Raw genomic sequence first — 21,135 nt, 5'->3', positions numbered from 1 at the left:
TTGAGTAGTAGAAGAGTGGAAGTTCAGGGTTGGTGGAACTTTCAAGGTCACTTAGACCTAGAAGGGTGCTGCTTTATAGTGAGATTTCATGATTGGTAGTATTCTCAATGCTAGCCAAGTAACCCAGCGAGCCCCACTTGTCACTGAATTACAAGCTGGCTCAAGTACAGCTTACATTAAAAGTTTGCAAACCAAATGGTAGTGTATATACTCTGGGGGAGTCTGCAAATTAGAAATAAATGATGGCGAATTCTTTTGTAACTAAAAGATCCTGATACAAAAAATAATTTTTTTAAAAAGGCTTTTCAAGGATACACCATTACTATTTCTGAAAAACTTCTGTCTTAGAAACAACACTCAAGAGAACCAAGATAGTCTTTTTATATTACCATGTATCATTAATAGCAATATATGCATCTGCCTCAGTAGCTATAGATGCACAGGTGTTTCTCATAGAATTGTTCTTTTTTTTGGTACTAGAGATTGAACCCAGGTGTGCTTAACCACGGATCCACATCCCCATCCTTTTTCAGATTTTCTTTAGAGACAGGGTCTCACTGAGTTGCTTAGGGCCTCGCTAAGTTGCTGAGGCTGGCTTTGATCTCGAGATCTTCCTGCCTCAGCCTCCCAAGCTGCTGGGATATCAGGACGGCATTGTTAATAATAACCCACATTGAGAAAGCCCAGAAGTCCATCAAAAAGGGAAAATTCTACAGGGTACGGATCCAGAACTAAATGCGGATGGAGCCAGAGCTATATGTGCAAATGTGGAAAAATGTCTATAATAGCTGGTATGAATAAGTTGTGGAGACACAGGAAGACTTCGGTTAGCTTTGATCTGGAAAAAAATATTTTATCAAACATGCTTATGGGGGCATTGCTGAAGACTTTTGAAAGCCCCCTCACCAAGAGAGTAAAGTATTCTCCTCCAGATAACTCCAAATCGAATCTATTAAATAATGAAATAGACGCAAAAAGTCCAACTAAATTTTGATCTTGCTCATCATGCTTACCTCAGGGCTTTTAGAAATACCAAATTACTTGAAGACAATGTCAGTGTCCCTGCTGTCTCAATCAGACACATGTTGGCTCCTTCCTGGGGTCCTCCTCCATCCCTGCCAGAGAACTGGGCAGAGTGAGGCCTTCTCTCCTTATTTATTTGATATACTTCTGTATTGTTAGAATGAAAAAAAAAATAACAGGCATTCCTTGATTTTTTTTTAAATGTTAAAGTGATACAAAAAGGAAAAAGAGCAAGAGGGAGCCTTCTAGGTATTAGAAATGTTCTGTTTCCTTCTTTGAATGGTGTTTACATGGATACATCATCTGTAAGAATTTATCTAGCACAATGTTTGAGCTTTGTGTCCTGTATGTAAGCTACACCTCAGTGAAAAAGCATTCATTCTTCCTCGCACATCTTTATTGTGGATAGCTCTTAAGACTGAGTTAAAGAGTTACCTGCACCAACACAAAAAACCTTTTCTTCCATCTCTTCCAGACATTCTTACCGATGGCCCATAAATACCTAGGGGAAAGAGAAAGACCAGAGCCGCATTAATGTGTGAGTGAGAGCACAGGAGAACACACTTTACCAGGAAGCCTGGTGCTCCTTCACCGGAAATGCAGGAGCCCAGGAGCAGAATGCAGATTTAGGAGCTCTAGATAGTAGAGAACAAGGAGCAGCAGGCCGGGTTCACTTCCATGGACAGGAGGAGCTGTGTCCCAACATCAGACTTGAATCAGATGCATTGACTGATCCCAGAAAGCACCTTGGAAAACCACCTGGTGACTTAATGTGTTTATGTGCTAAAAAGTCTTTTAGGTAGGGAATTTCCTGAAAGATATTGTGCAAGGCTGGGGTGTGTGTGTGGGGTGGAGTGCAAAATCTCGCAATTCCGCCTGTGTCACCTCTTGCCAGGCGTCCTTCAGGAAAACCTTCCCTTGCTATCGTTTGCTCTAATTCTGGCATATTACAGGAAGGAAGTTCCATACCAACGAAGGGCATCTCCCTTTTCCAAATGTTCTTCTGTTGGTGGAAATTTGTCTTTATATAGAAAAGTGAGATAAGAAGCAATGTTAAAAACTATAGAGGCATAGCTCAAAGTACTCTGGAGATTTTCAGATCACTATTACCAATTCCCCATTGGGCATGTGGACCCTGCACATTGACCTGGAAGTGATAAAGGAGGTGAGCCTGGCCCTTGGCAGACTCTCCAGGTTGAAGGGAGGAGAGAGGTCTGGTGACACTCAGATACATCCAAATTCTCCAGTTGCACAACTGACATCACCTGCTAACACACACCTACTGGACGACTTCTAAACCTTCATTCACCTAGAAGCAGACTGAATTTCCATTTTTGGAACATAAGGAAGAATGCACCTAAATAAAATTTTGACTGTCTGATTTGTTTTAGGGGCTCTTAGACCCTCCCTGCTTGCCCCCCACCCCATGCCCCTGCAAAATCTACTCAGAACATCAAGACAGAAACCTGGGAGTCATCCCGAGTCCCTTTGTTTCCTCTTGCTTATTCCTCAGTTTCCAAGTGCAATGGATTTTCTACCTTCTGGAAAATTCTATCTGCTGGAAAGTTTCTCCAGGGCCCAATCTTCCACTTCCTATTTCCACGATTCTAGTCCCTATCCATGATTTTTGCTTCTGTGGACAACAAAATAATCCTATTAATTAGTTTCAGGCACACAGGAAGGATTTCCATCCTGTTCCTGACCATGAGATGAACCCCACCATATGCAAATTCTCTTACACCAATTCCCTGTGCAAATTCTCTCAGTGGGTCTCCCCTGTCCACATGCAAGAGCCCCAAATGATGGCCTCTCATTTTCCACTCTCATGGCTTGGCCCACATCTGTCTACCTCTTGTATGATTTACTTGATGCTTTTTCTTTAAATTGACTTACCTAACATGAATTGATTTATTTTGAAGGGAAATTTTATGGCATAGACTCGACACACCATATAGCAGACATTAGAATGCCTAAGTACTTATTTAATGCATGCTAGTCTGCATGTCACTGAAATGATCTTATGTATTGTGGGTGGCACAAATACTTGGGGGACTTCAGCTTAGAGGGATCAGGTCTAGCATCTTGCCCTGGGACAAAATACTCTTCATTTTGTACACCTGCTCATTTCGCCAGACTCAATTTGCCTGGGCTGTATTATCTGGGATTCCTGACCACACAGAATGTTTCACATCTGGTAACTCTGCCATCTTGCTGGTCCTCATGCTAGGGCTTATATTTTTCCTGAATTTAAACCGTCACCTCCATGTCATCACCTCTGGGGCTTGTGGATAATTCTGCGGTCACAATTATTCCTTTGCTATGATTTCATCATATTTATTGTCCCTCTGGGACTGCTAGCTCTTTGAGGGCAGGAAGCCTGGTCCTTCTTTCTAAATTCCTGGCATAGAGTCTTGTTTTTCCTTCTCAAATCCTATGGGTTCCTGATAGTGGGTAAGTGGTTGATGGCTGTTTGTTATGGGCTGTTTGTTATATTTCATTTGATTTTGAGTGCTATGCTTTTGAGAAACCAGAGCAATCTTTATAAATATTTTGATGAGACTTTAAAATGCCATCTATAAACATACAGTCCATCACCGTGCTTTTTGTGCTTTCCTTCCAAAGTATATCCCACCTCTTTCCAGCCCCAATGCGAGTCCCAGTCAAGTCACACCATCCTCATGTGGACCATGACAGAGGCCTCCTTTCTTTCCCCCTTAATCTTGCCCCTATGCTGCATTCATTACACAGTAGCTGGACTGATTTTTCTAAAAGGGTAAATCAATATACACTCATTTTAGTTAAGGATGGAACGGTTTTTGCAGGGGAGGTACTGGGGATTGAACTCAGGACTCAGAAGCACTCAAACACTGAGCCACATCCTCAGCCCTATCCTGTATTTTATTTAGAGACAGGGTCTCACTGAGTTGCTTAGGGCCTCACTTTTGCTGAGGTTGACTTTGAACTCGAGATTCTCCTGCCTCAGCCTCATGAGCTGCCGGGATTATAGGCATATGCCACGGTGCCTGGTCACAATTACATTTCTATTTAAGATGATCACATCAGCTGCTGGGTAGAGAATGCCCTGCAGGTGGAAGGGGCAAGACAGAAAATGGAGAGACCAGGGGGAGACAGTGGCAGGGGATCAGGCAAGAACAGATGGGGGCTGGAGTGAGGCTGAGGTTCACCATCCAGCATGGCTGGATGGCTGGAAAGTTTATTAGCCCCAAGCTACTGCCAAGGCCAACTTCCAATGTCATTTCATGGAACACCTAGCTGTTCTGATAAGTATTCTTAGCTTTTTTGAAATAATAATGGCTTCATGGCAGAAATGGACACAAAAGATATATTATAGTTTGGACGTGCTGTATGCATCATTTTATGTGTGAGATGATGCAGAAGCATTTGGAGGTGAAATGATTAGATTATGGGAGTTGCAACCTAATCAGTAGTTGATCCAGTGATATGGATTAACTAGGTGGTAGCTGTAGACAGGCAGGGTTTAGTTGGAGGACAGTCATAGAAGGTGTGCCTTTGGGGTTTATACTGTATCTGGTGAGTGAAGCCTCCATCTCTCTGCTTCCTGGTCATGTCCTGAGTTGCTTTCCTCCTCCACACTGTTCTGCCATGAGGTTCTGCCTCACCTTGAGATCCAAGGAATGGACTGAGACCTCTGAAACCATGAGCCAGATAAACTTTTCCTTCTCTAAAAACTTGCAGTCCTCCTGTCTCAGCCTTCTGAGCCACTGGGATTACAGGCATGTGCCACTGTGCCCAGCTACCTTTCTTGTTGCTCTGTAGAACAAGGGCAGCTATGGCTCCTTGCTCATGGGGTTGTTGTGAGGAGTCAATGAGATAGCACTTGTGAAATATAAGCATGAGTTAGGGTAAGAGGTAAATACATAATAAATATTAATTTAGTATGAAATATCTGTGTCCAAAGAAAAAATGTATAATTAGCAGTAAATAATCATTAAATCGGTTAAAAGATCTCTTCAGACTTTTATACACAGGGAAGTATATTATATAAATATCAAATTAAGAATATGGGGGTTGGGGGGTAATAGCTCAGTGGTACAGCACTTGCCTAGCATAGGCCCTGGGTTTGATCCCCAGCATCTTAAAAAAGAAAACAAAATGGGAAAAAATTTTGTATTTTGATTAATAAATGGCTGGTATGATCATAATAGTCTCATTCTCTTCCAGAATTTTCTCTTGTAGCTACTAACTATTTACCCTTTCCACTTACTTTGTGTCTACATAACAGGGTTCACAAGCCACAACATCTAATGAATGGGCTTATAGATTTCATTGATGAAAATGGAGGTAGAGAAAAAGGAGTTCACTAGAAACCACAGGATGGGATTCAGATTGAATCATTACCTTGTCCTTCATCCTGGCATTGACATGACTTTATGATGCTCACAGGAGGGGTTAAGGGCTCAGAGATGGAGCCACATTGCATGAGGGTCCCTGCAACCTTGAACAAATTAGTAGACTTATCCTGCCTCAGTTTTTCATCCATACAAAGGGGATAATGCTAGTACCCCATTATGATGATTATGAAAATAATATTGTACTATTGTAATACATAATTATAACCATGGTACCTATTTGAAAGGTGGAAAGGATTAAAGCACAAATACAAAATTCTTGGACTAATACCTCCCAGAAAGCACAGAGTTACTACCAACTACCTTGCTGGGCTACTATTCTTATTTCACAGTTGAGGAAACTGAGGCTGAGAAAGTTAAGTCACGTGTGCAGGGCTGGTGAGTGGTACGGCCAGAAGCTAAACTCAGAGCCGTCTGATTCTGAAGCAGCCTCTCCCCCATGAGCTTCCTCTTTCCATTCTGGATGATAAACTTGGGTTTCTTCATTGAATAAAGAACATGGAAGTAGACAGAGAGAAGATGACTTCTGGGGACCAAGGAACAGGTAGAAGAAGCAAGAAGCTCTGGGGTGCTATTGCATAGTAGGGTGACTATAGATAATAATTGTGTACGTACATATATTTCAAAGAATTAGAGGATAGGATTTTGAATGTTTTCATCATAAAAATGTGATAAGCAGTGATACCTTACTTTAAGCATTACATAATGTTACGGTTTGGATGTAGAATATTCCCCAAGAGCGTGTTGTGTTGAAGACTTGGTCCCCAATGCATCAACATCCAGATCCTGCAGGTGGGGATTTTGGGAAGTGATTGAATCATGAGGACTCTAACTCATTAGTAGATTAATCCATTTGATAGATTAGTGGTTTGACTGGACTATTGAGAGAAGGTGGAAAATATAGGCAGGTGGGGTGTGGTTAGAGGAAGTCAGTCACTGGGTGGGAGTAACATTGGGGGCTATATCTTGTCCCTGGCCTCTTTCTTTCCTTTCGTTCTCTCTCTGTTTCCTGGCTGCCATGAGTAGAACAGCTCTCTTCTATTTTACCCTTCCTCCATGATGTTTTGCCTCATCTCAGGCTCAAAGGAATGGAGTCAACCAACCATGAATTGAAACCTCTGAAATCATGAGCCAAAATAAACCTCTCCTAGGAGATTTAGGGAGCAACATAGGGGCTTTTGAGAAAGGGTCTTTCATTTTTCTTTTCTTTTTTTTTTCAGGGGGTGGGTAGTGGGGGGTTGATCTCAGGGATATTCAACCACTGTGGCACATCCCCAGCCCTATTTTGTATTTTATTTGGGGACAGGATCTCACTGAGTTGCTTAGGGCCTTGCTTTTGCTAAGGCTGGCTTTGAATTCGCGATCCTCCTGCCTCCTAGGAGGAGAGATTTATTATATTCTTGTCAGATATTTTGGTTACAATGACCAAAAGCTGTCTAACCCATACAATGTATACCAGCACTGAAGCATTACATGGGATTCTGTAAATATGTACAATTTTATGTTTTTATGGATTCTTTAAAAATAAATTCAAATTTAAAAAAATTTTAGAAAACGAATGGCTATTCATCTTTTTCTGGTTAAGAGCTTCTGAAAGAAAAAGCTGATGGGATCCGAGAAACCCTACATCAATTCTCCTTGGGAAAGTCCCACTGTCTCTGGGTGAGGGTGGGGCTTTCACTCTGAGGTTTTCCTGGGGATTTTTTGCGACCATGGCACATGCCAGAAGGTGTGGAAACCAAGAAGAGCTGAGAGCTGCAGGGCCCTGGTTCCGTAGTCAGGGCTGGCTCTGCATTTGCTCAGGTTGAAACATGTTTGTCGAACAGAATGTGCGGTACCTGGAGCAGATGGCAGTTCTGTGGTTGCAGACACACAGGTGGCTCTCCCTTCGAGCACCTCTCCCTGCAGCCTGATCTCTCTATGTGTACCCTCGACTTTCTCTTTGGATTGTCTGGAGATGCGGAAATTTGGATTTGTCTTCGATAAATCCGCATTCCAGTATTGTGCATGGCAGTTGGGTCTACTGATTATATCTCAGACTGGGGGCAATACCTAAGTGTGAATTAATTAATTCTTTCTTTCTTTCTTTCTTTCTTTCTTTCTTTCTTTCTTTCTTTCTTTCTTTCTTTCTTTCTTTTCTTTCTTTCTTTCTTTTAATTGGAGATGGACACATACCTTTATTTATTTTTATGTGGTGCTGAGGATCGAACCTCAGTGCTAGGCAAGTGCTCTACCACTGAGCCCCAACCCCAGCCCCAACCCCAGCTCCTAAGTTGGGATTCTGTTCCTGCCATTAACGCTCCTTTGGCTTACCTGCCCTATGCCTCAGTTTTCTGAGCTGTAAAATGGGAATAACATAACACACAGTATCACAGGGTGGTTGAGAAGATTTATGGAGTTTATGTGAGTCCAGGGTTTAGTGCAGTGAGATCCCAGAGATGTCAATCCTTCCTGTTGCTATGTTCATGTTCATAGCAGCAGAAATGGTAGCCGTGGTAGAAAGAGCACAGAGCTATCAATTTTATAAAGGGTTCACTTTGGGACTCCTTATTTGAATTTATATTCGGCTTTTGGGTGTACATCTGTTGGGAAATCAAGCAAGGTTTGGTTTTAGAGCTCTGAGTCATATTTTACACCCCAATTTCAATCTATCCTTTTCTTGTAGCATCTCATGAAAGCCATGCCAATGTGTCATTGGCATCTCTGTCATTTGCCGAGGATATCTGAGCTATGTGAGAGGGAGCTAGCGAGGACTAAAAAGAGAAGAGGAAGACGGGTTTGGGTTGAACTTATATCCTAGAGTTTTGAATCCCCCAAAGTCACTGAGTGATGAAGGACTACGCTGTCCTCAGTGTCCCTCTGCCCTGTAGCAATGTGTCAGGGAAGCACTGTGGTAATGCTTGTAACCTTTTATTTGTATACATACATACACACACACACACACACACACACACAAGGACAGTCTTGGTTTGTGTGGTGTTTGTGAACTTCATATGGCAGCATAGATCTGCTCATTAAGCATCTACTGTGCTTAGCACCCGCCTCACACGTGGTGGGTGCTTAGTAACTACTCATGGAGAAAATGGCTTATGGTGCTTGTGTTCTTTTAGGATGCCTTGGAATGAGCATCATCAAGTGCAGGGAAAGGACATTTTCCAGAATCATCTGCTCCTGGCACTTATGCAGGTCAGGATGGCTGAAGGGGACATGGAAACCAGAGATGGGCCAACATTTCATCGTCAGGGGACCTGAAGTTAAAAGTCGCTGGCATTGGTGCTTTTCTGGTCTGGGTGGAGAGTGTGGCCTGGCCCTGCGGGAGGAACAGCTGCATTTGCTGTCTCCATGTCCCCGTGCCACCTCAGTGCCTGGAGCATCATAGGGGCTTTTGAGAAAGGGTCTTTCATTTTTCTTTTTTCATTTTTTTTGCAGGGGGTGGGTAGTGGGGGGTTGAATTCAGGGGCACTCAACCACTAAGCCACATCCACAGTCCTATTTGGTATTGTATTTAGAGACAGGGTCTCACTGAGGTGCTTAGGGCCTTGCTTTTGCTGAGGCTGGCTTTGAACTTGTGATCCTCCTGCCTCAGCCCCCCAGGCTGCTGGGATTACAGGTGTGGGCCACCATGTCTGGCTTTCTTTTCTTCTTTATGACTTCATGATTTAATCTTTTAGATTTATTTTTACTTGACATATACAAATATATATATTGGTGGTATATATACCCAGATGTTTTGAAATAGGGATATATACCACTTATATATAACTTAGCCATGGTGGAATGGCTAAGTTAGATTAATTTGTGATTATTTCACATAATCATCATTTTTTAATAATGGGAATACTTACAAAATACTTTCAGTGATTTTCAAGTGTACCATATATGATTATTAACCAAAGTGACCATGTCATATAACAGATCTCTTGCTCCTTGCTCCTTGTTAGAAATTGCTTGTGAGAATTTCTTTTAAGGAGAGAGGTCACAGTGAGACAGAAATTCACTTGGGATGCTTCCTGCTCATTTATGGGAGTGCAGGAGAAGAGGGAGGGTCGGGAGGCTGTAGGTGCCTCACCAGTGGGGCCGCTGCCCAGCAGGAAGAAGCATGGTTTGGGGAAGAGAGTGCAAAGGGATGGGACAAACAACACGGAAGACAGCTTCCACCACCACCAGCCACTCTTGTGTGGCTCCAGCCCTTACCATGCATCAAATCTTGCTCAAGGTGCTCAATATGGAGTAACTCATTTAATCCTTACCACAACCCATGAGATAAGCACCATGCTACCTCCATATTATGCTGAGCAAAAGGAAGTTCAGAGAAGTTCAGCAAGTTGCCTAGAGCTAGGAAGTGGTGGTGCCAAAGATTCCATTCTGGGCACTTTGACCTGATTGGCATTGAGAAATAATAGCACAATAAAGAAAGTAAGATAGAATCTTGAAATTATTAATTTATTTCAAAAGGAAGTAGAAAAGGGGGCGGGGGGAAGAAAACAAGATCCGATGGGACAAAGAAAACAAATAGCAAGATGACAAATAGCAAACTGATCAATTTAAACCATGTCAGATCAGTAATCACATGAAATATAAATAGGCTAAATATATCGGTCATAAGATCTGGAGATTCAGATAAGTTTAAAAAGCTAGATCCAACTCTATACTGCCTACGAGAGAGACACATTTGAACTCTTAAGACAGAAGACAAAGAGCAAAAGATAAAAAAGGATTCCCCATGCTAACGTTAGATTTTGGAAACCTAACTTCCACTTCCACCTGTCCCACAAAGTAAATTTAAGAGAGGGCGTTGCCAGGGATGGAGAAGACCATTTCATAATGATAAAGAGGTCAATTCATCAAGAAGAAAGAATCATTTAAATGCTTAGGCATCAAATAGTCAAGCTCCAAAATGCACAGAACAAAAATGAACAGAGTGGTCAGAAGGAAAAAAAAAATCAAGAATCCACAATCACACTCAGAGATTTTGATAGCCTTCTCTCAAGAATTGCTAGAAAACCAGGAAGAATATAGAATGTGTGAACAACAAGGTCAAACCTCTTGGGTATGGCATTTAGAGTTAGGAAGTCAACCAGGGAGATAAAATCAAATCCCGAAAATCTAGGCAGTCTGGTTTGAGTGTCTGTTGCCAGCAGTCCTGGTGTCCTGGAGACCACGGGGAGGACAAAGGACTGGGATGGTTTTGAAGGACAAAGAATCCTAGAGCAGAGGCACAGTTAGGAAAACAGAAGAGGAAAGGGGGATCTTAATGATGGAGGGCTCTAAGCTCTGTCTCCTTTGAGGCTTGCTAGCACGTAGATGGAAAAATCAGAATATCTGTGACTGACTCTTGGGTGGTGGACTGTGGTTCCTTGAATGAATCCAAAGCAGAGCCACGTGGAACACTGTGTTTTAGTCCTTGGTTAAGATGGAACTGAGAGGAGTAAACAAACGCAGACCCAGGACTGAGGCTCACTCTCACCTGGGCGAGTCCTGTTACCATGTTATCCCTCTGTTTCTCTATCTGTCAAGTGGGGGATTCATTCATTCACTTATTTTTCTATGCAACCAATAGTCAGTTTTGCAAGATATCAAACCCTGTACGAGGTATTGCAACCAAAGGAGACAAGTGTCCCTTCCAACAAGGAACTCACAGCCTAGTAAGGAAGAAAGACAATAAACTAGTGAACAAAGAAACACATGGGATAGGGTAGGGTAGGATAGGACAGGAGCGCTGCTAAAAGCAAAGGAAGAAAAGGAGAGAGGGGACACATGACCCAGGGGGCCAAGGGGACATGCTGAGAAGATGCAGAGACGTGCAGAGATCCAGGTGAGCCATAGGGACGTCCACATGGAGGAAAGGGGACATCCTAGGCAGGGGAAACAGTAAGGGCAGGGGTCCTGATGGGAACCTCTTTGGGGAGGTCCAAGGAGGCCAGGGGCTGCAGTAGTGATCAAGGTCAGCGCTCGGGGGCCTCGTAGCCATGGTAACAGTGCTGGTCCTTACTTGGAATGAGATGGGGACTCATGGGAGGTTTCCTAGCATTCAGATGCCAGGATCAGGCTTCTATTTTTTTTTCAAACCACCCTGGCTTCAGAGTAAGAAACAGAGTGCAGGCAAGCCAAGTAAGGAACAGGGGAACAGCTCAAGTGAAGGGGAGAGGGGAAGGGGGCGCAGGGCCCAGTGCAGAGAAGGAGGTGGGGACAGGCAGGGAGCTCTAGAAGATCCTGAGGGTGGAACGAACAGAACTGGATGATGGATGAGACGTGTGGTGAGAAAGAATGAGACTTGTCAAAGAGGACTCCAAGGTGGTGGGTCTGAGCATGTGGGTGGAGGAAGGGGCCATTTTCTTAAGATGGGGGGGCAATCTTTCCCAATTCCTGTAAAGGCTGTCTCAGGGATGAAATGAGAAAGTGGCTGTGAAGACACTTCTGGAACTTGAAAGCACCATCTGGAGGCAAAAGATGAAAAATTAGAAAGCCACTTTGAAGTTGTTAATTCTCAAATGTGCCCAGATACCCCTGTTCTAAGACCAAAAAAAAAAAAAAAAAAGAAAGAAAGAAAAAAAAAAACAGTGTTGATTTTTCTCATTGGCATTTTTCTCTTTAATAAGGTTATTCTAGATGGATCCGTGGTTCATTCAAGGATCTGTTTCACTTCATCGAGGAATATTTCACAGTAATTCTGATTTTCATCTTATGTGTTAAAGTGGATATTATATATATATATATAATCTTAGCCATGCTTCTTAAAAATTCCCCCACCTCTCATTTTCTAAGCTGTGATGTTGCTTTGATAATTTTATCACCCTTCCCCACATAATAGGACTCAATAAAACTATTTTAAGCTTAAATGAAAAAAAATATTGTCCATGAACATTTTTTATTTTTCCCTGAATCATTCCTCATGCAGCTTAGGGTGCTCACCCCTGATTTAGGCCACCTTGGGTCTGATTGTGTTTTTAAAGGAACTCATTGCTCACTTTCAGAGGTATTTTAGGCTCTCTTGGTCATTTTAAAATGGCGGCCTCGGCAGACAAATTAGTTATGGCATCTGACAGAAGGAAGCTGTATATTTTTTCAGTTGTTTAGAACAACAAGGTAGCCTGAAACACATTTATTAATTTTTACAAAAAAGTCAACAGAAAAATTCCGAAGTCCAGATAGATTAGTTCAGTTTTCAAACTGTGAAGAAAGAGAATGTGGGAAGTGGGATTGTCCAATGGGGACACCAATACCCATGCCAAGTGTTGCTGTGGAGAATAGTGTTTCTGAAACTCCTAGTTCAGTGTTCCAGGGGGCCCAGGCTGCAGGGTGAGGTACTGATTCTTTTAAGGAAATTAAAAAGAAGCAGTTGAGAGGACAGATCTACTCATCCACTTTCTTATTCTCTTTTCTACCATTCTCTCTTCTGTTGCCATTTCCTCCTTGTCCATTCATTCCTGCTCACTCATACTCTGGTTCCTTTAGCAAATGTTTACAGACTCTGTTTTAGTTAGCTTTTTCATCACTTTGACCAGAAGACTTGAGAAGAACAAGTAGAAGAGAGGAAGTGTATTTGGGTCTCATGGATGGTCAACTCCAAAGCTCTTAGACTAAAGTGAGGCAGAGGTTCATTGAAGGGAGGTGTGGTGGAGGAAAGCAGCTCAGGTCATGACTCAGGAAGGGAAGTGGGTGGAGGAGAGAGAGGGAGAGAGAGATTGATTTGCTCACCAGGGACAAAACATATACCCCCAATGACCCACCTCCTGCAGCTGCTCCCTACCCACCTTCAGTTACCACCCAGTTAACCCTTGTGAGGGGATTCATGGGGATTCATCCACTGATCACAATCTAATCATTTTGCCTCTAAACATTCTCACATTATTTCGCACATGAGCTTTTGGGGGATACCTCATATCTAAACTGTAACAGAGTCTTTACGAACCCAAGTTTTGTTAAGGTTGCAGGATCTTTCGTTGTGGAAGGAAATGAATACTATAGGAAGTGAACAGAATACTCAATTCCTTTGTCTTGAAACTAGGATATTGACTCTTGAAAGGGAAATGGTGTTAGGGAGAAATGCCATTAATGTTTCTGGAATATATGCTAGGAGTGTGATAGGGGAGAAGAAGAGCTGACCTCAAGAAATCTTTCTGAGATGCCAATTTGATTGAGGAAAGGCTGGCTGAAGTTCCTCAGGAAGGACCAACTGTGTGTGTACTCAGGGCCTGGCCCACTCCCCCACATCCTGACATAATTCCATCTCAGGCTCTGGGAATAATCTGGTCTCAAGGAAGTTCAATGCAAATTCTCCAAGGCCAAACTGAAGCCTGGGTTCTGTTCTGTTCTGTTCCACGTCTCCAGGTTACACATGCCCCTGCTCTCTCTGGAGTCTTCTGGACCCGAACCCTTCTATGCCCTGATTGGCAGGTAGCTATCTTTCCCTGGCCTCTCTGGATTTGGTTGCTCCCAAGAACATGGAGGCCCTAGGGGGAGGGCCGTGTTCTCTCCTCTCTGACTGCATTCTGTGGTGGGCTCTCCTCCAAGGGGATGTTCTCTTCCTGTTCTGGTCACACCCTCCTGGACTCCGCATGAACTTCTGTTTCAACTTGCTTTAATCCATGGTTAGGCCTTGATCTCAGGTGTCTGAATTCCCCAAACCTCCACTACAAACAGATAATCCTCAGTTTTCATGGTGGGGTTACCACTTCGAGCCCTATCCTAAGTGAATTCATTAAAAAAAAAAAAGGAAAAGAATTAAGGGGACATTTCTGGTGACCAGAAAGGCCAAGCAGAATGATAACTGGTTGGCCAATAGCCCCTGCAGAGCACTTGATAAACGTCCCTAGGTCACTACACAGCACAACTGTTCCCAACTTATTTAATAGGCCACGTCTCAACATGGGCCCAGTCATCAATAAACACTTCCTCATGCAGCTTAGGCTGTTCACCCCTGATGTAGGCCACCTTGGGTCTGTGTTTTTAAGGAATTCATTGCTCACCGGTGGCTTTGTAAAATAAAACCATATTTTACCTATTCTTGTCCTATTCTGTCCTCCTTGAACTTACCTAGTTATTCATTCCACTCCAACCTCTAAGATAATGAAGATAAACACAATTTTTCATTATTATTATTATTAATTTTTTTTGCTCATTCATTTCTATGTGGCAGCAAACCCTCAGAAAGTTCCAGTGGGAACTGACCTCCTCCAACATGGCTTTAGCAGCTGCTCCCAGCTCACGGGGGCAGTTGCTGACCAAGGTGCACAAGTGGGTGATTTGTAGTCTGGATGAGCTCTAGGCCTTGACAAGGGGCATGGGACCCAGAAGAACTCCCCACACTAGACCCCTTCGCATGCTTCGTGCAGGGTTTGAATAGTACTGGAAATCCTCTCAGAGGAAGAGAAGGAAATTATTCTCTGTTGATGGCGAAAAAGCCAATACAGAGATCATCAGAAGTGAGGAAGCTCAGAGTAATTTTCAGAGTCAAATTTTTTGGTTTTGGATTGAACCCAGGGGCACTTAACCACTGAGCCACATCCCCAGCTCTTATTTTATTTTCTATTTAGGGACAGGGTCTCACTAAGTTGCTTAGGGCCTAAGTTGCTAAGGCTGGCTTTGAACTCAAGATCCTCCTGCCTCAGCCTCCCGAGTTGCTGGAATTACAGGCATGTGCCACTGCACCTGGCTTCCCAGTCAAATATTTTAATAACCTCTTATGAATGTTTTCAACTTCCTTCCATGTAGTTCTCTGAAGATCAGTCTTGTATTTGTTTTGTTCATTTTTTTTGCAGTGCTGGGGATGGAACCCGGCCAGGGCTCTGCACCTGCTCTCCTGCTGAGCTACGTGCCCAGCCCTCATTTGACTTCTGTCTTGGAAAAGGAGTGGACACGTGTCCCACATGACCACATGGGGACGAGACACTTACCCAGAGTGCTTCATGTTTTGGGGCTTATCCATCCGGACGGCAAGTTTGATTTTGAGGTCTTGATCGGGGCAGTTTTTGGAGACTGTCATTTTGTGCCACTCAGACTGTTTGGGGCTGTTTGGGGTGGGATGGAGGATGACCTGTAGGGAACAAAGGGACAAATGTGTTAGTGGGACAATACAAGCATCACGATGGGCATGTTTCTGTGGATCAGAGACTTTGCTGCTGAGATGTGGAGTGCCGTGTTCAGGTCCCACAGCCAACGTGTCATCTGCTCACAGAGGCTGGCCAGGCCTGAAGACAGGGCATTCTCTTGCTCCCTTCTCTCTTTTCCTGACCAAGTTCGTTAAAAAAAAAAGTAAGGATCATGACTTTAGTGATTTTTTGTTGCTTTTCCAAAGTTGAAAAACACAAAGGAAACCCTGATCAGAGAACAGCCTTATTACCATCATCCAATAATATAGATGAATGAAAGAGGCCATGCTAGAGACCACTTCTACTCCATTCCTTTCTTCCTTCTATATTCTCTCTCTCTCTATATATATATATACATATGTGTGTGTGCATTTTAATTGTAGAATGTTATATATTTATTTTTTTATATGGTGCTGAGGATCAAACACGTGCTAGGCAAGTGCTCTACCACTAAGCCCTCTCCCCCCTATTCTTTTTTTAAAATATTTTTTTAGTTGTAGATGGACACAATACCTTTATTTTGTTTATTTAATTTGTTTATGTGGTGCAGGGGATCAAACCCAGTGCCTCACGAATGCCAGACAAGTGTTCTGCCACTGAGCCACACCCCCAGCCCCTCCCATTCTTTAGGATATCTTTTACTATTGCAAGAAGAGAAATTCCTCAAAACCCACAGAGGAAAATAGAAAGGATGTTATCAAATAGATAAGAAGGGTTAAGATGGCGAGAAGGAAGTCAGGTGTGGTGGCTGAGGCTCAGGAGGCTGAGGCAGGAGGATCGTGAGTTCAAAGTCAGCCTCAGCAAATTAGTGAGGCCCTAAGCAACTCAGTGAGACCCTGTCTCTAAATAAAATATAAAAAAAGGGCTGGGGATGTGGCTCAGTGGTTCAGCACCCTTGGGTTCAATCCTGCCCCCCACCCCCGGCCAAAAAAAAGTAGATGTAGAAAAGGGAAAGGGGTCTTTTAAGGGTCACAAGTCAGTCAGCCCAATTCACCTGGGCTTGTCCCACACCACCCAGCTTTGCCTTGGCATGGAAGGAGGCGTAGGTAGCTTGGTGAGAGATCAGCTCCAGGAAAATGCTTTTCACAGGTGCATGTCAGAGATGGCTCTTAGACCTGGGTGTCCTACCTCGGTTCTCATTGCCTCAGAGGCTGGAGGTGAGAGAGAAGTGGACAACCTGGGCAATCCACTTTTTCACTCTGGTTGTCAGAAACCAGACAGAATCTGCAGAACATGCAGTCGGGGAGGAGTGGAGTCGTTGGAAGAGCTACGCTAAGGAAACATGGGCACAACAAACACTGGGCTCTCTCTCCTGCGATGGCAGTGTGCCCAGCTTTGTTCAGGTGGCTTGGGCTGCTTTCAAAGCATCTATTTTCCCCAGGTGCAGGGAAAGCAGGTTCCTTTCCTGGGCTCCTCTCCCCAGTGGAGAGGGTTAGAAGAGACGCGAAGTCTCAGCAGTGGACACTCTGGCCTTCCTGGTCCAGCCTCAGCTTTGCTCAGTCTTGCCAGCATGGTCTGTGCTTGGAGGACAGGTGCACATGGCCTTCCCCGTGACCTGAATAAGGGCTCAGAGAAGGGGACTGGGGCAGAAACACTGCAACGTGCTTCCTTTGTGTGATATTTCCCCCCATCTCTCTTTGGGCCTGACCCTTTTTTCCATTAACTTCCCTCTCGATGATGAAAGAAAATTGATAACTTCTTGCAAAACACAAAATTCCAGTTTCCCCAGTGTTTTATGATGTGGTTGAAACAGAAGAAGGCCTGGAGTTCCAGATCAGTGGCTGCCAAAGATGTTTGATCAAGCTCTACTTCAGGGAAATATTTTTTGAGCAATGAGCTCAATACCCAGATGCCAACATTTAACATTAAATTTGTTTACTTTGTATTTGTATACTACCTTATCTCATGTATCGTATCAAAGATAGACGCAAATGTAGAAATTTTAAAATGATGGGATAGAGATCAAGAAAAAAAATCCCTAATTTCTAATACACTTGGCCTTCTGTATCCTTAGGTTCCCAGGACCCTCATCACTCAACAGGGCTGATGCTTATACAGGGGCGGTCAAGGGTGGGGACCCAGATGCAAGAAAATTGGATTCAATCAACTAAAGATTGAAAATGTTTGGGAAATAAATCTGCACTCAACATGTACAGACCTTTCCTTGTCTTTCTTCCCTAAACATTACAGAATAGAACAACAGCTATTTACATAGTATTTACATTATGTTAGTGTTATGGTGTGGATGTGAGGTGTCCCCCAAAAGCTCACATGTGAGACATGCAGGAAGGTCCAGAGGAGACATGACTGGGTGGTGAGAGCCTTAACCCAACCAGTGAATGAACCCTGATGGGATTAACTGGGTGGTGGCTGGAGGCAGGTGGGTGTGGCTGGAGGAGGGGGTATTGGGGGCGTGGCTTTGGGGTCTCTATCTGTCTCTGGAGAGTGGAGTCTCTCTCTGCTTCCTGATCACCATGTGAGCTGCTTCCCTCCACCACACTCTTCCTCCATGATGTCCTGCCTCACTTGGAGCCCCAAGGAGTGGAGCCTGCTGCCTATGGACTGAGACCTCTGAAACTGTGAGCTGTCAAATAAACCTTTCCTCCTCAACAGTTGTTCTAGTCAGATCCTTTAGTCACAGCAGCAAAAAAGCTGACTAAAACAATTAGGTAATATAAGTAATAGATGGTTTAAAGCAGACGAAAAGTAGAGGATATGCAAGCAGCACACATTTTACACAAGAGACCTGAGCATTCAAAGATTCTGGTATCTGCAAGGGGTCCTGGAACCAGTCCCCAGGGTACTGAGTGATCACTGCTGGTCATTGTGGCCATGTTCTATGATGAGCTATATTTTAAGGGATCATCTCTATTTAGGGCAAGGTGCATTGTTAATGACATTGGGTGTAAACCCAATAGAGTAAATCCCTATAGTTCTGGGAGTCTTCTAAATACTGTCACACCATCCTGACGGACAGCTTGTCCTCCGTGGTCATGCCCCGCAGGCTGAATCTGGGTGGTGACTCTGGCATCTTTTCTATTTTTCCTAAAACTTGCATTACTAGTGTCACCTTCAAATCAGAACCCTCTGCTTGTGATCATTTTAGGCCTTTTGATCATTCTGTGAAGGTTAATTGGACAACTATGTGTAAATGTCTAAGTTCACAAAACTGGCACTAGCAAACCTCTCCGGGCCAATATGTCATAGGACAAATGATGGAAGTGAAAGAGGAACTCGGGGTGTCATGGCATTGGGAAGAACTCTCCCTTCCCTTAAGGATGCCCACCTGTCACCCTACAATGCATTCTAGATCTGGAGTCCTGACACTTTTGGAGATGGGAAGAGGGAGCTGCTGGACCCAGTGAAGCTGGCCCCCTGTCCTGAGCCAGTTTGGCCCGGGAGTGGCCAGGTTGGGAGGTAGTGAGTGTCAGGGAAGGGCTGGTGGGAGCAACACAGCCAGGCAGCAGGAAAGGTCCTTGGCTGGCTTCTCGGCTCCTTCCCACTTGGCAACGTAGGACAGGAGCGGTGCCCCGGGCACCCGGAGCTCATTAACAAGCCTCCCACCATATGGATCCTGGGCGTGTGTCCCACCAGCAATATGGTGTCCATTTAAGATGCAAATGGCTGCCGCTTATTCCTGGTCACTCCACAGTGACCTCCTTCCCCCTCCCTGTGGTCACTCCCTGGGGAGCCTTCTTCTGCAGAGTGGGTGGAGAGATGAGGTCATGCGGTTCTCTTGCAGCTGGGTCCCCACCCTTGACCGCCCCTGTATAAGTGTCAGCCCTGTTGAGTGATGAGGGTCCTTCTGGGGGCATGGGAGCCCTGGGCAGATCAGACACCTCATCTGCACATTCCAGGCTGCTAATCAAGCACTTTGTCATCTCAGCCACAGCCCATGTGTGCTGGGCTTTGATGTGGGGTGGCTGGTATGGCGACCACAGCCCCCCTGCAGTAGGCTGCACCCCAGCCAGCTGCAGCTTCTCCTAGTCACCTGGGCATGTAGTGGAACTGGCTGGGGACTGCTTTACCCTGGGCCCTCACCTGGCTGATGTCCACAGCTGAGCCTGGATCCCTCTCCCTACCTGTTTGCATGCCCTGGGAAAGGCATCCCTGCTCCTCAGACTGACTTCTGTCCACTTACCACACTGCACAGAAATTTCTGGATTTTATGCCTGTGCCCTGTGAGCTCTGAGAGGCTAATGATTTTTGCTTGCTTTTATCCCTGCTTACTCGGCACACGGCACTAATGATTAGGCACAGCAGGCCTGCAATCATATTTGTGGAAAAAAAGTTTGATAACATTGCAGTGTTGGCTTGGGTGTGAGGAAACAGGCACTCTCTCATGCCTTTTGTGGAGGTATAAAATGGCATATGGACAGTTTGGCAGTAACTGTTAAATTCAAATTGTGTTCAGCAAAATATTTTTTTTTGAAATTTATCCTGTAGGCATATGCAAGAAAAAATAAATAAATTTGAGGCTACACACCAAAGCATTCTTTATGCACCCAAAGATGAAATAATCTAAAACTTCATCAACAGAAGATGTATTGAATGAAATATATCTGCACAGTGGAATACTATACAGCCCTATAAAAAGAACTGGGTCACTATGGGTTGCAATGGACTCATTTCCAAATATGCTGATGTTCCAACTGATGGATAGAGCAGTAGTTATAAAGTAACTTTCAGTTGTGCTTTCTTTTCTTAAATAGAGGAATGCACACACACATATGCTATGAATGTATGTGCAGAGAATATTTTGGGAAGAATATGCCAGGAATTGCAAAAAAATATTTTTCATTTTCAATGCAAAAAACATTTTCATTGTGGTATCTGGTCAAGGTGAAAGAAATTGTTATGGTTTGTATTTGAGATGACCGAGAAAAGTTCACGTGTGAGACGGTGCAGGAAGGTCCAGAGGAGACATGACTGGGTTGTGAGAGCCTTAATCCAACCAGTGGATGAAACCCCCTGGTGGATTAACTGGGTGGTAACTGGAGGAGGGGGCATTGGGGGCATGGCTTTGGGGTCTCTATTTGTCTCTGGAGAGTGGAGTCTCTCTGCTTCCTGATCACCATGTGAGCTGCTTCCCTTCACCACACTCTTCCTCCATGATGTCCTGTCTCCCCTCGAGCCCCGAGGAATGGAGTCTGCTGCCTAGGGACTGAGAGACACTGTGAGCCTTCAAATAAACTTTTCCTCCTCTATAACTGTTCTGGTTGGGTCCTTTAGTGACGGCAGCGAAGAAGCTGACCAAAACAGGGATCATTAGTTTCCACTAGTATCCATTTTTATTATTTTTAAACCATCTGCATGGATTATTTCTTCAATTAAATAGTTAGCAAAGAAGAAACAGACTAAAAATGGTTGAATGGATCACTTGGATTTGCAATGTGGTTCTGCTACCACTTGATAGAATCAGCACACAGAAGCACTCTTCCATAGGGTCCCCAGAGTAACCTCACCTAAAAAGAGACAGCAATGCCACACGGGTGGCACACGCCTGTCATCCCAGCAGCTCTGGAGGCTGAGGCAGAGGCTGAGGCAGGAGGATTGTAAGTTCAAAGCCAGCCTCAGCCAAAGCCAAAGCGAGGCCCTAAGCAACTCAGTGAGACCCTGTTTCTAAATAA

At 44.1% G+C, this 21,135-nt stretch overlaps 1 protein-coding gene across 15 annotated transcripts in view; it reads right to left on the bottom strand.

The window, feature by feature from the left end:
- Positions 1-21,135, bottom strand: part of Cadps (calcium dependent secretion activator) — a 476,750-nt gene that overhangs the window by 176,924 nt on the left and 278,691 nt on the right. For all 15 annotated transcript variants that reach the window (XM_077795614.1, XM_077795616.1, XM_077795615.1 and 12 more), the window contains 2 exons: positions 15,311-15,450; positions 1,459-1,525 (listed from right to left, as the gene is read on the bottom strand). In XM_077795614.1, coding sequence (XP_077651740.1) covers positions 1,459-1,525; positions 15,311-15,450 — 207 coding nt within the window. The remainder of the gene's footprint in view (positions 1-1,458; positions 1,526-15,310; positions 15,451-21,135) is intronic.

Source organism: Urocitellus parryii, chromosome 3 (genome assembly GCF_045843805.1).
Source record: "Urocitellus parryii isolate mUroPar1 chromosome 3, mUroPar1.hap1, whole genome shotgun sequence".
NCBI lineage: Eukaryota > Metazoa > Chordata > Mammalia > Rodentia > Sciuridae > Urocitellus > Urocitellus parryii.
This window is presented reverse-complemented; position numbering and strand designations above follow the sequence as displayed.